The following is a 14,218-nucleotide window of genomic DNA, read 5'->3' as shown; positions in this document are numbered from 1 at the left end:
CGCGACCGCCGCCCAATCCGCGGAGCCGAAGGGAGACCGCGCCTCTCCCGGTCGTCCGGGCAACCGTCCGCGGACCCCGTTGCCCCGCAACCGCGCGGGGGCCTCCAGACAGCCCCCGCCCGGGCCCCTCTCTGTTACCCAGGCAACCGCCCGTTCCGGTCACCCATCAGCCCTGCCCCCGTCGTCCTGGCAACCGCCTGGGGAACCCCCTGCACACACAGGGGCCCCCCTGGACTTCCCTCCTCCCCCGGGACCCGATCCCCAAGATGGGGAGCCCCGCAAGGAAAGAGGGGTGCAGGAGGGCGTTGCTCTGGGGGTCGAGGGGGGCTTGGGGAGGGGGGAGAAGAGTCCCCGGTTCTGGGGAGAAGGGGGCGGCCCGGCTGCTCAGAATGCAGGCCAGGTCTTTCTCTGCTGAACGCCTGCTCCCAGGCCCCCACCCCCACCCCAGAACCCCATGAGAACCCCGCCAGACAGGCCCCAGCCCAGCTCCCGTAGCCGGGAGGACCTGCAGCCATTGCACCCCCCAAAAAAACTGCAACCCCATCACCCCCCCAGCTGGGGTCCTCTGAGCCCCCTCCTCCAAGGGGAGAGGGGAGCCCGTTTGCACCCCCAGATTGGGGTCTGGCGTGTAGCATCAGGTTAGGGATAAGAAAGGACACGGGGAAAGGGGGGGAATGGAGGAAGGGAGGGAGGCAGCTGGCAAGCTCCCCTCCCCCCCCCCGCCAGGGAAGAAAGAGGGTCTCTGAGGTCCTCAGGGTGCTTACTCCCCTACCCCCAAAAAAAAATAAAAGTCATGCTTCTGAAGACCAGGCAGAGGCTGGGGAGACTCTGTACCTCCCCCCCCCAAAAAAAAAAAACTACCAGGGAAAGGCTGGAGTGACCCTGACTCCCCCCCCCAAAAAAAAACTACCAGGCAGAGTCTCCAAAAAAAAAAAAGGTACCAGGTAGAAGCTGGGATGGCCCTGTCCCCCCTCAGAAAAAAATAAGAACAAGGGGAGGCTGAGATGACTGTCCCTCCCCCCAAAAAATATATACCAGAGAGGCTAGGGTAACACTGTTCAACCCCCAAAAAATAGACAAGGGAGTCTGGGGTAAGTCAGGCCACCCCCCCTAAAAAACATGGAAAGGCTGGGTAGCTGTCTCCCCCCACAAAAAAAAAGACCAGGTAACAGCAGTTGATTCTGTCCCCCCTCATGACTCCCCCCAAAAAAAAGGCCACACAGAGGCTGGAGAAACTCTATTCCCCCCCAGAAAAAAATTCAGGAGAGGTTGGGGTGACTGTCCCCCAGAAAGACCAAGTAAAAGTTGAGGTGACTTTGTTCCCCCACCCAAAAAAAGGCCAGGCAGAGGCTGGGGTAACTCTGTCCTCCACTCTCAACTTTGTGGGGCTGGGCGGTGCACCCCCTCTACCCTTGTACCCAGCCCGCCTCCCCCCCAAAACAAGCCAGAAAGTGCTGCAAAGCTTTAGACCCCCAGGACCCCACCCCACCCCCAGATTCAGGGCACCCCAGCCTGCTCCCTTCCCCAGAACGGCGGTGGTGGCGGGCGCAGAGGGAGGCCGGGCTGTGTTCCCAGGGTTCTGAGGCTGGGAGAATCTGACCTATGAGCCCAGAAGGTCAGGGGGACCCTGGGAAACACGGATGGGTGGGGGTGAGGGGCTGATGGGACAGGAGGCTGGACTGGATGCAACTGTCAGACCCCCAGGAGCCCCCTACCCACCCCCCGGGGGAGGTGGTCGGCAACCAGGAAGGCCCCTACACTGTCTTTTTAATTAAAAAAAAAAATTTTTTTTTTCTACCAGAGCACTACTGAGCTCTGGCTGATGGTCTGATGGTGGCGGGGTGGGGATGGGGGTTGGACCTGGGATTTTGGAGTCTCAGGCATGAGAGTCTCTTTGCAGAACCATGCTGCTCTCCACCCCTGCCCACTGTCTTTATTCTTATTGAAGTATGTATTTATTTGACAGGAAGTTTATTGGAAGAAACAGTCACCTAGAGAAAAAAAAATGCAGACAGGAAGGAGCCAGCCTCCTCAGAGGTCGGCAGAGAGACAGAGCCACCTTGAAACTGACTTTATTCGGTTCTTTTTCCTCTCTCTCTCTCTCTCTCTCTTTTAAAGTTAGTTATTTATTTATTAGAAAGGTAGGAAGAGAGAGAGATCCAGACATCACTCTGGTCCATGTGCTGTCGGGGATTAAACTCGGGACCTCATGCTTGAGAGTCCAAACCTTTATCCACTGTGCCACCTCCCAGACCACTTCCTTTTTCTTTCTTTCTTTTTTAAAATTTCTTTATTGGGGAATTCATGTTTTACATTCAACAGTAAATATAATAGTTTGTACATGCATCACATTCCCCACCTCTCTCTCTCTCTCTCTCTTTCTTTCTTTCTTCCTTCTTATTTTTTCCATTTATTTATTTTACCAGAGCACACTGCTCAGCTCTGGCTGATGGTGGTGCAGGGGGTTGAACTTGGGACTTTGGAACCTAAGGAATAGGAGTCTCTTTGCAGAACCATGATGCTACCTACCCCTGCCCCCTTTTTATTATTTATTTATTTCTCCTTTTGTTGGCCTTGTTGTTTTTATTGTTGTCGTCGTCGTTGTTGGGTAGGACAGAGAGAAATGGAGAGAGGAGGGGAAGACAGAGAGGGGGAGAGAAAGACAGACACCTGCAGACCTGCTTCACCGCCTGGGAAGCGACTCCCCTGCAGGTGGGGAGCCGGGGGCTCGAACCGGGATCCTTATGCCGGTCCTTGCGCTTTGCCTTAACTCATTGACCTACCTCCCGACTCCCTCTTTCTTTCTTTCTATATATATATATATAGAGAGAGAGAGAGAGAGACCTGCAGACCTACTTCACCACTAGTGAAGCATCCCCCTGCAAGTGGGGAGCCGGTGGCTTGAACCTGGATCCATGGAGAGGTCCTGGTGCTTAGTACAATGTGCACTTAACCCTGTGACCACTGCCCAATCTCTCTCTCTCTCTCTTAACCCTGTGACCACCACCCTATCTCTCTCTTTCTATCTCTCTTTTTTTTTCTATCTCTCTCTCTCAACCCTGTGACCTCCACCCGATCTCTCTATATCTCTTAACCCTGTACCCTCCACCCGATCTCTCTATATCTCTTAACCCTGTACCCTCCACCCGATCTCTCTCTCTCTCTTTCTTAACTCTGTGACCTCCACCCTATCTCTCTCTTTCTATCTCTCTCTCTCTCTCAACCCTGTAACCTCTGCCCGATCTCTTTCTCTCTCTCTTTCCAGCTTGGGGTGGAGGGCGAGGAGGTCAAGGCTCAAGATCTGTTCAGTCCTCTCTTCCCAGAGGCGGTGCGGACAGGGGAGGAGAGGCCCCCACTCCCAGACTCACACCCGCCCTTGGGGAGGGGGTGGGCTAGCGGGGCAGGTCCCCCAGGAAGGCCCACATGTAGTGGTGCACCAGGGCGGCGTGGCTCTGGGGGGCCCAGTGGCCCACCCCTGGCAGCACATGAGCCTCTAGGCGTCCCGGCATGAAGTGGGCCCCGATAGCATCCACCAGCCTCTTGTCCAGAACCGGGTCCTGGTCCCCCCAGAGCAGCAGCGTGGGTGTGGACAGCTCCTGGGGCTCCAGGGGGAAGTCCCTGTGGACAGACGGACAGGTGTGCCTGTGGCCCCGCCCCCCACACTCGCGGGGACCCCGCCCTCCCAGACCCAGGCCCCGCCCTCCCAGGGATAGCCCCGCCCTCTGAGCCAGGCCCCAGCCACCTAGGGCCAGGCCACGCCCTCCCAGGACCAGGCCCCGCCCTCTCTGGGCCAGGCCCCGCCCTCCCAGGGATACCCCGCCCTCCCAGAGCCAGGCCCCGCCTTCCCAGGGCCAGGCCCCACCCTCCCAGGGCCAGGCCCCACCCTCCCAGGGATAACCCCGCCCTCCCAGAGCCAGGCCCCGCCCTCTCAGGACCAGGCCCCGCCCCCCAGAGATAGTCCCGCCCTCCCAGGCCCCACCTGAACAGGTTGCGGTAATAGTTGAGGGGTCCGGTGAGCCCTCCCGGCTGGGTGAAGTCGTACAGGCAGGCCTCCAGCTCACTGGGGCTCAGCTGGGGGATACCCCGCTTGTAGTGGGCCAGGGTGGTCTTCAGGAGCTGGGGGGAAGGCAGGGGGCTACAGTGGGGCTCTGGCCTCAGCTCTGCCGGAGCCAGGAACCTGGACTCTGAGCGGGACCCCCTTGGGTAGGCAACCCCATGCAGAAAGGCGTCTCTCGCCTTTTTTATTTTAAATATATTTTAACTTATTGTATATTAAAGAGAGAGAGAGAGCCCAGAGTCCTGCTGAGCGCTGGCTGATGGTGGTGCTGGGGCTTGAACCGGGAACCTCAGAGCCTCAGGCAGGAGAGTCTCTTTGCAGAGTCATTGTGCTGTCTGTCTCCCCAGCCCCAGAAAGGGCTAGTTGGCGGGAGCTGGGCAGCAGCGCTTCGGGTTAAGCGCAGGTGGCGCGAAGCGCAGGGACCGGTGTGAGGATCCCGGGTTCGAGCCCCCGGCTCCCCACCTGCAGGGGAGTCGCTTCCCAGGTGGTGAAGCAGGTCTGCAGGTGTCTGTCTGTCTCTCCCCCTCTGTCTTCCCCTCCTCTCTCCGTTTCTCTCTGTCCTATCCGGCAACAACGACGACATCAATAACAACAACAACAACGATAAACAACAAGGGCAACAAAAGGGAAAACATGGCCTCCAGGAGCGGGGGATTCGTAGTGCTGGTCTCCAGCCCCAGCGATAACCCTGGAGGCAAAAAAAGAAAGAAAGAAAGAAAGAAAAAAAGAAAGAAAGAGCTAGCTGGTTTCCCTTCTTTTTCTCTCTCTCTCTCTCTCTTTCTATATTGATAGTTCATTTTACTGTGTTACTTTTAGTAAGTGAATTTAAATGTTCATTCATTCATTCATTTTATTTGATAGTACCGAGAGCAATTGAGAGAGAAAGTGTGGGGAAGAGAGAGACAGAGAGACGCCTGCAGCCCTGCTCCACTACTGGTGAAGGTTTCTCCCCCTGCAGGTGGAGACCCTGGGGCTTGAACCCAGGTCCGTGTTCATGGGAACAGCTGTGCTCAACAGGGGGCACAACCCAACCATAATTTTTTAATTAATTCATTTTCCCCACCTGAGTTATTTTTAATTTATTTTATTTCTTTATGAGAAAGACAGGAGGAGAGAGAAAGAACCAGACATCACTGGCACATGTGCTGCCGGGGATCAAACTCGGGACCTCATGCTTGAGAGTCCAAAGCTCTACCACGGCGCCACCTCCCGGACCACTATTTTTATTATTTTTTTTTTTTTAGATCTTTATTTATTTATTGGATAGAGTCAGAGAGAAATAGAGAGGGAAAGAACAGAGAGGAAAACAGAGATACGCCTGCAGCCCTGCTTCACCATATATGAAGCTTCCCCCCTGCAGGTGGGGACCGGGGACTTGAACCCGGGTCCTTGTGCACTGTGACGTGTGCACTCCATCAGGTGTGTCACCATCCGGCCCCTCTTTGTTTTATATTTTATTTTTATTTATTTATTTGTTTGTTTGTTTTCACCAGAGCCCCTGCTCAACTCTGGCTTACGGTGGTATAAGGGATTGAACCTGGGACTATGGAACCTCAGGCATGAGAGTTTCTTTGCATAACCATTATGCGCTATCTATTCTGATTTTTATTTATTTATTTATTTTAACTTATATAGATAGATATATTTATTTTCCCTTTTCTTGCCCTTGTTTTTTATCGTTGTTGTAGTCATTGTTGATGTCGTTACTGTTGGACAGGACAGAGAGAAATGGAGAGAGGAGGGGAAGACAGAGAGGGGGAGAGAAAGACAGACACCCGCAGACCTGCTTCACCGCCTGGGAAGCGACTCCCCTGCAGGTGGGGAGCTGGGGGCTCGAACCCGCGTCCTTACACATTATAGCAGATGCGTCAGGGCCCAGCCAAGAAAGGGGTTTCTTCCTGGCCACGCAGCTAGCTGTCCTGCAGTGCCTTGGTCCTGCAAAGCCAGCGGGCCTCCCCCGAAGCCCGTGTCCCAGATGCCCAGCCAGTGCCCCCGCCCCGTGCGCCCCAGGTCCAGGCACCTGGAAGTCAGACATGGACAGCAGCTTCTCGGGGAGCCAGCGCAGCTGGAACAGGAACATGTAATTGGAACGGAAGAGCTGGGTGACGTGGCGCAGAGAGAACTCTGGGGGAGGGCGGGGGCAGACAGACACACAGACAGACGTGAGGCCCCTCAAGCCCCTGACACACCGGCATGCCACGTTTGCTTGTTTCCTTAAGATGCGTTTATTTTAACGCGAGAGGGAGGGGGTGTCAGGCAGTGGTGCCGCGGGTTAAACGCACATAGCACACAGCTCAAGGACCAGACTGGCACAAGGATCCCATCTGGGCTCAAGCTCCCGGACCCCACCTGCAGGGGGGAAGCTTCACAAGCGGTGAAGCAGGGCTGCAGGTGTCTCTCTCTCTCTCCCTCTCCATCTCCCCACTCCCTCTCCATTTCTCTGTCCTGTTGAAAAATAAATACATACACACATAAAAATGGCCACAGAAGCGGTGGATTTCTAGGGCAGGCACCGAGCCCCAGCTATTAACCCTGGAGGCAAAAGAGAGGAGAGAGAGAGAGAGAGGGAGGGAGAAGAGGAGAGAGAAAGAGAGAGAAAGAGAAGAGAGAGCACGAGTAGACAGCCCATGGTTATGTTGAGACTCTCATGCCTGAGGCTCCAAAGTTCCAGGTTCAATCCCTTGCACCACTATAAGCCAGAGCTGAACAGTGCTCTAGTAAAAGACAGAAGGAAAGAAAGAAAGGAAGAAAGAAAGAAAAAAAAAAAGAAAAAGAAGGAGAAGAGAGAGGGAGAGACAGATTGCCCAGAGCCCTGCTCAGCTCTGGCTGCTGGTGATGCTGGGGATTGAACCCAGGACCTCAGAGCCTCAGGCAGAAGAGTCTGTGTGCAGAACCATCCTGCTGTCTCCCCAAACCCTTCTCCCCTCCCTTTTTTTTTTTAAAAAATTTTATTTAAAAAAATTATGTATTTATTCATGAGAAAGACAGGAGGCGAGAAAGAACCAGACATCATGCTGGTCTGTGTGCTGCCAGGGATTGAACTTGGGACCTCATGGTTGAGAACCCACTGCGCCTCTTCCCGGACCATTATTATTATTATTAGTAGTAATAGTAGTAGTAGTAGTAGTATCATTATCATTATTATTATTATTGGATAGGACAGAGAGAAATTGAGAAGGGGGTGAGAGACAGAGAGAACCCTGCAGCCCTGCTCCACCACTCATGAAGCTTCCCCCCTGCAGGTGGGTACCGGGGACTCGAACCCGGGTCCTTGAGCTTGTTGATGTGTGCCACCTCCTGGTCCCACCTCCTAGCTTCGTAAGGATGCAGTCCTTGTCCCCCTGGGGAGAAGGGGCCTCCCTGCACCCTCTCCCCCACCCGCACGCACCTTGGAACACGGGCCTGGGCGGGGCACTGATCACCACCATGCGCTCCACCAGGGCTGGGTAGTAGGTGGAGACGTGCCAGGCTATCACCCCGCCCCAGTCATGGGCCACCAGCACACACTTGGAGTAGCCTGGGGGACAGGGGTCAGCGTAGAATAAGGGACAGGGGTCAGCCCGGGAGGAGGACAGGGGTCAGCCTGGGAGGGGGGACAGGGGTTCAGCCTGGGAGGGGGACAGGGGTCAGCCAGGGAGGGGGGCGACGGGGGCCAGCGGTCAGCGGGGACCAAGGTGTGCTCGCACCCAGGCCGTGCACCACGTCCCGCACGTCGGCGGCCAGCAGGTCCAGGGTGTAGCTGTCCACCCCGCCGGGCTTGTCCGAGCCGCCGTAGCCCCGCATGTCCACGGCCACCGCGTGGAAGTGGGGCCCGAACTCGCGGAGCTGGTGGCGCCAGGAGAACCTGCGGGGGCGGGGGGGAGGGGGAGCCCTGGGTGGGTGATGGGGACCCCTGACGTGGGGGGAAACCCAGGGAGGGCGCGGTGGAGGGGTCCCCCAGCCCCTGTGTGCAGAGCCCCCAGGGGACGCTTGACCTCCGCCCCGTTGCATCCCAGCCCCCGATGCCAGCCCTCTCCGAGCCTCCCGATCCCTCAGAGCCCCCAGCTGCCCCGTCCCCAGACCCCTTTGCAACCCAGCCTCCCAGGACCCAGATCCTCCCCCTGTGCCCAGGCTCCTCCCTGTCCCCTCCCCATGTCCCCTGTCCCTGTCCTCCTGTCCCCTCCCCCCGTCCCCTCCCCCAAGGTCCCCTCTCCCTCCCCTGTCCCCGCCCCCGTCCCCTCCCCATGTCCCCCTGCCCCTCCCCCCTCCCCGCCCCCAGTACCAGGTCTCCGGGAAGCCGTGCAGGAAGAGCAGGAGCGGCCCGTTCCCGCGACCCGCCGACACGTAGTGCAGCCGCAGCCCCGAGCTCTGGGGGGAGGGGGGGAGGGTGTGAGCCCGGGGGTCCCCTCTGCTCGGCGAGCGCCCCCCACCCCGCGTCGCCACCCCCAGTCCAGAGGGCACCCCCAGCTCCCGGTGACCCGCCAGCCCGACCCCGCCCCTCCCCAGAAAGCCCTGGAGCCCCCAGCACCCCTGAATCTGGATAGCAGCACCCTGGAGACCCCCTGCAGCCCCCAGCACCCCCAGCCCCTAGACACCCCCTAGAGGCCTCCCAGCCCCCCAGTCCCATTGGCGTCCTCATTGCAGCCCCCATGAAGCCCCCATCCCCACGGAGTGACCCCGGGAGCCCCGGCATTGCCCCCAGCCCCCCGTGCCCCGAGCGCCCCCTGTGTCCCCGCCCCGGGAGCCCCGACATTGTCCCCAGCCCCCCGTGCCCCAAGCGCCCCCCGTGTCCCTGCCCCGGGAGCCCCAACATTGTCCCCCAGCCCCCCGGAGTCCCGAGCGACCCCGTGTCCCCCAGATCTCCCCCAGGAGCCCCTGCATTGCCCCCAGCCCCCCGGAGTCCCGAGCGCCCCCCGTGCCCCCCAGATCTCCCCCGGGAGCCCCGACATTGCCCCCAGCCCCCCGGAGTCCCGAGCGCCCCCGTGTCCCCGCCCCGGGAGCCCCGACATTGTCCCCAGCCCCCCGGAGTCCCGAGCGCCCCCCGTGCCCCCCAGATCTCCCCCGGGAGCCCCGACATTGTCCCCCAGCCCCCCGTGTCCCGAGCGCCCCCGTGTCCCCGCCCCGGGAGCCCCGACATTGTCCCCCAGCCCCCCGTGTCCCGAGCGCCCCCGTGTCCCCGCCCCGGGAGCCCCGATATTGTCCCCCAGCCCCCCGTGTCCCGAGCGCCCCCGTGTCCCCGCCCCGGGAGCCCCGACATTATCCCCCAGCCCCACGTGTCCCGAGCGCCCCCCGTGTCCCGAGCGCCCCCGTGTCCCCGCCCCGGGAGCCCCGATATTGTCCCCCAGCCCCCCGTGTCCCGAGCGCCCCCCGTGTCCCGAGCGCCCCCCGTGTCCCGAGCGCCCCCGTGTCCCCGCCCCGGGAGCCCCGACATTGTCCCCCAGCCCCCCGTGTCCCGAGCGCCCCCGTGTCCCCGCCCCGGGAGCCCCGACATTGTCCCCAGCCCCCCGGAGTCCCCAGCGCCCCCTGTGTCCCCCAGATCTCCCCCGGGAGCCCCGACATTGTCCCCAGCCCCCCGGAGTCCCGAGCGCCCCCCGTGCCCCCCAGATCTCCCCCGGGAGCCCCGACATTGTCCCCCAGCCCCCCGTGTCCCGAGCGCCCCCGTGTCCCCGCCCCGGGAGCCCCGATATTGTCCCCCAGCCCCCCGTGTCCCGAGCGCCCCCGTGTCCCCGCCCCGGGAGCCCCGACATTATCCCCCAGCCCCACGTGTCCCGAGCGCCCCCCGTGTCCCGAGCGCCCCCGTGTCCCCGCCCCGGGAGCCCGGATCCCGCGGCCGGCCGGCGGCTCACCTGCAGCGCGAGGAAGCGGTGCTCGCCCAGCGCGGGGTCGCGCAGGCCGGCGGGCGGGGAGCTCCGGGGGCGGCCGCAGCAGCCCAGGCGGGGCCGGCACAGCACCCCGAGCAGCGCGGCGCAGGTGTAGGCGGCGGCGGCCAGCAGCGCGGCGGCGTAGACGGCGACCCACATGCAGAAGCGCAGCAGCGAGAGCGACAGGCGCGACGGGGCGAGCAGCGCCGTCACCACCAGCTCGGGCATGTCGCCGCGGCCAGGGGCCTGGGCCGGGGGCTGCCGGGGAGGGGGCCCACCGCCTTTGGTCCGGGGGGGGCCCGCGCCGTCGGAGGCCCCGCCCTGGGCCGGGGGTCCCGGGAGCCCCTCGCCTCCGACTCGGGGGCCCGCCGTGGCGTCCGGGGCGAGGGCCGCGGGCGCGGGGAGCCCGGCCCCTGGGTCCCGGGCAGCCTCCGTGCCGTCGGGGCTGGCAGGCCGCGTCGTGGGAAGAGACGGGCGGCCGGGGCCGAAATCCCTGCCGCGCGCGACGCACCCGCGCGCCAGGTGCGCTGCCCGGCGACCGACCGACGGACCGACCGACCGACCGACGGGGAGGCGCGGAGGGTGGGGGTTCTGGGCGGACACCTGGGCAGGTAGGCGGGCGGGGTCCGACGGCCCCAGGGAGAGGAGGCCGCGGGCCCCAGGACGGCGGAGGGGGCCATCCCAGGCGGGCCGGGCGGGCCTGCAGCGCAGGTGCGGGGCGCGCGGGGGGGGGGGGGGGGCAGGTGCACCTACCTGCGGGGGGAGCGCGGTCCGCGCCGGGGGCTCGGCCGGGAGGGGTGGGCGGGGCCTCGCGCGGATTCTAACCAATGAGCTTCGAGGGCGGGCTGGGCGCGGGCCAATGAGACGCCGAAGGGGCGTGGCCGGGCGCCTAATATGGCGGGCCCGGAAAGCGGAAGCACCGGGACGGGCGGGGCCCGAGCCCCGAGCTGGGAATGCAGAAGGCGGGTGGTCCCCCCGCCCTCCTCAGCCCCGGGAGGCCTGGGGAGTCCCTGCCGCTGGCCCCCCGAGCCCAGAGGGTGCGAGGCTGCCCTCTGATCGACGTCTCCCCAGGGCCCCGCGGCGCGTCCAGCCGGCCGGACCTGGTCTCGAGCATGGGCGCTGCCCCCGCGCCGGCCCCCAATTGGTCGAGAGAGCCCCCAGGGCCCGCCCCTGCGCGGCTGTGATTGGTCGATCGAGGCCCCCCAGGGCCCGCCCCTGCGCGGCTGTGATTGGTCGAGCGAGCCCCCCCCAGGGCCCGCCCCTGCGCGGCTGTGATTGGTCGAGCGAGCCCCCCCCCAGGGCCCGCCCCTGAGCGGCTGTGATTGGTCGAGCGAGCCCCCTCCCAGGGCCCGCCCCTGCGCGGCTGTGATTGGCCGTCGGCGGCTCTTGACGGGCAGGCGACAGGCGCAGCCTGGGCGCCCCAAGGATGGAGCGTGGAGGCGGCAGGTGGAGGCGGCAGGTGGAGGCGGGGAAACTGAGAGTGATGGATAGAAGGCAGCAGCTTCCTCCTCCTCCTCCTCCTCCTCCCGCCCACTCACTCCTGACACCTCCTGTTTGACCTAAATGGCACACACCCCGAGGGACACCATCCAGAATTGGGGAATTCAGTGATTTCCCAATAGCCACCGGGCTGGCAGGACCGACCGCGATCCGGGGGCCCACCCATCCACCTCTCCTCCCATCCTGATGACTATGGGGGAAAAAAACACACACACACAAACAAGAAGAACTTTTTTAAAAAGATATTTTTGAAAGCTTTATTTATTTATTTTAATATTTATTTATTTCCTTTTTGTTGCCCTAGTTGTTTTATTGATGTCGTCGTTGTTGGACAGGACAGAGAGACATGGAGAGAGGAGGGGAAGACAGAGAGGGGGAGAGAAAGACAGACACCTGCAGACCTGCTTCACCGCCTGGGAAGCGACTCCCCTGCAGGTGGGGAGCCGGGGGCTCGAACCGGGATCCTCACGCCGGTCCTTGCGCTTTGCGTCACCTGCGCTTAACCCGCTGTGCCACCGCCCGACTCCCCTAAAGTTTTATTTATTAAAACAGAAATGGAGAGGGCAGGGGAGAGAGACCTCTGTAGCCGGGCTTCAGCACGTGTGAAGCTTCCCCCCACCACCCGCAGGTGGAGGGCGGGCGGGGCCCGCAGGGGCTTGAACCCGGGTCCTTGAGCACTGTAGTAGAGTAGTGTGTGCACTTAAGCAGGTGCGCCACTGCCCTTTGTTGTTGTTAACAAGAGGGATGAGAGAAACCCGAGCATCACTTTGGGATATTGGACACCAGGAACTGAATTTGGATTCTCAAGCTTGCAAGTCTGGAAGTCTGGCATTCTAGCTACTGCAAACTTCCTGGGCTAATAAAAAATAAAACCACAGTGGGAGTCGGGCTGTAGCGCAGGTGGCGCTAAGCACAAGGACCGGCATAAGGATCCTGGTTCAAGCCCTGGCTCCCCACCTGCAGGGATGTCATTTCACAAGCGGTGAAACAGGTCTGCAGGTGTCTATCTTTCTCTCCCCCTCTCTGTCTTTCCCCTCCCCTCTCCATTTCTCTCTGTCCTATCCAACAACAATGACAACAATAATAACTACAACAATAAAACAACAAGGGCAACAAAAGGGAATAAACAAATAAAAATAAATATTAAAAAATTTTTTTAAAAAATAAAATAAAACCACAGTAAGGGCAACAAAAAGGAAAAAAAAAATAGAACAAACAGAAAAAAAAAGAGGGTTGGGCGGTAGCACAGTGGGTTAGTGCAGGTGGTGCAAAGCGCTAAGGATCCCCCCGGGTCCGCACCTGCAGGGGAGTCGCTTCCCAGGCGGTGAAGCAGGTCTGCAGGTGTCTGTCTTTCTCTCCCCCTCTGTCTTCCTCTCCTCTCTCCATGTCTCTCTGTCCTGTCCAACAACAACATCAATAACAACAATAATAACTACAACAAAACAAGGACAACAAAAGGGAATATTAAAAAGAAGAAGTGAGTGCTGAAGAGATAGCATAAAGGTTCTGCAAAGACTTTCATGCCTGAGACACCACAAGGTCTCAGTTGTTTTTGCCTCCAGGCTTATCTGGGGGGCTCAATGCCAGCAGTACAACCCACTTTCCACCCTGGAGGCCATTTCTTGAGGGGACGGACAGAGGAGAGACAGACGCCCGCAGACCAGCTTCACCTCTTGTGAAGGGACCCCCCCCCCCCCCCCGCAGGTGGGGAGCCGGGGCCTCGAACTGGGATCCTCATGCTTGGTACTAGACGCTCTTAACTGGGTGTGCCACCATCCACCCCCACCGCCCCAACCCTGTCCCGAGGTCCCAGGTTCCATCCCCAGCGCCACCATCAGCCAGAGCTGAGAAAGGGCTCTGGAAAAAGAAAAAAAAAAAAATCTTTTTTTCTTCAAGCTATTTTTTAAAATTTGTGTTTAATAATGGTTTATGAAGCTATAAGATGACTGGGCAGAGTTGGGGGGGACAGGCCAGTTCCATGATCTGAACTCAACCTCCCTCACGCCTGCAAGCATTCTGGCCACTGTAGACCAGACCAGGCGTCTTTGTTACCTTTTTTGGACGGAGACAGCTAAGAAGCCAGAGGGGAGGGGGAGATAAGAGAGGGAGAGAAGACAGAGGGACGTCTGAAGCCCTGCTCCACCACTCGTGAAGCTTCCCCCCCCCCACAGGTGGGGACCGGGGCCTCGAACCCGGGTCCTTGTTCACTGTGATGTGTGCATTCTGCAACCTCTCCATGAGGGTGAGGGTGAGGCTGGCAACCCCCACCTGCTCGGCCTCTTCACTTGGCTGGGGGGGGGGGACGACTGTTGGACTCTACCCTCAGACAGACACACAGACAGAAGTCACAGACGGTGGCTTCCTTTTATAGTATTCGGTACAAATGTTTATTTTTTCGATGAGCACTGCACACAAAACAATGCAAGAAAGAGGCCAAAGAAACGTTGAGGGTCTGTGTGGGGAAGCGGATGAAACCTTTCTCCCAACACCTCAAGCTTTTCATGCAAACGGACACACGGCCGAGCGGCCTGGCACACGGCACAGTGTGCGTGGAGGGGGTGGTCTGCAGGCCCCTCTTGCCTGGGTCTCGGGGCTGAGGTCTGCCAGCGCTGTGGGGAGGAGCGGGGAGGTCGGGCCACGTTCCGACTGCCAGGCGGCTGGAGAGGGGACGCCGGTCAGGGCGGTGTGGTGGGGGGGCAGGCGTGGGTCTGCGCGCGTGGGGTCTCCGTTCCCCGAGGAGCTTTGAGTGGGAGAGGCAGGAGAATGCGAGTGACCACAGCTCGCCCCACCCCTGCGCCTCCAGGCGGGAGGGAGGAGTCCG

The 14,218-nt window shown here is 60.6% G+C and overlaps 1 protein-coding gene across 5 annotated transcripts; it reads right to left on the bottom strand.

Moving 5' to 3' along the window:
- Positions 1 to 1,954: 1,954 nt before the first annotated feature.
- Positions 1,955 to 11,024, bottom strand: EPHX3 (epoxide hydrolase 3). 5 transcript variants are annotated; one of them, XR_009547370.1, is made up of 9 exons: positions 9,883 to 10,486; positions 8,319 to 8,404; positions 7,744 to 7,901; positions 7,446 to 7,574; positions 6,078 to 6,181; positions 3,980 to 4,116; positions 3,225 to 3,618; positions 3,059 to 3,167; positions 1,955 to 3,026 (listed from the first exon to the last, which is right to left on the bottom strand). XR_009547370.1 is itself a non-coding variant. In XM_060182368.1 (8 exons), the coding sequence occupies exons 2-8, from the start codon at positions 10,123 to 10,125 to the stop codon at positions 3,393 to 3,395; spliced, it is 1,083 nt and encodes a 360-aa protein (XP_060038351.1). In that variant the 5' UTR covers positions 10,126 to 10,155; positions 10,651 to 11,024; the 3' UTR covers positions 3,225 to 3,392. The 5 variants fall into 5 exon arrangements, 2 of the variants coding, with proteins under 2 accessions (XP_060038350.1, XP_060038351.1); XR_009547372.1 differs by lacking the exon at positions 3,059 to 3,167 and having other exon boundaries at positions 1,955 to 3,030; XR_009547371.1 differs by lacking the exon at positions 1,955 to 3,026 and having other exon boundaries at positions 3,058 to 3,103; positions 3,233 to 3,618.
- Positions 11,025 to 14,218: the final 3,194 nt, after the last annotated feature.

The sequence above is a fragment of the Erinaceus europaeus genome, chromosome 23, assembly GCF_950295315.1.
Source record: "Erinaceus europaeus chromosome 23, mEriEur2.1, whole genome shotgun sequence".
Classification (NCBI taxonomy): Eukaryota; Metazoa; Chordata; class Mammalia; order Eulipotyphla; family Erinaceidae; genus Erinaceus; species Erinaceus europaeus.
This window is presented reverse-complemented; position numbering and strand designations above follow the sequence as displayed.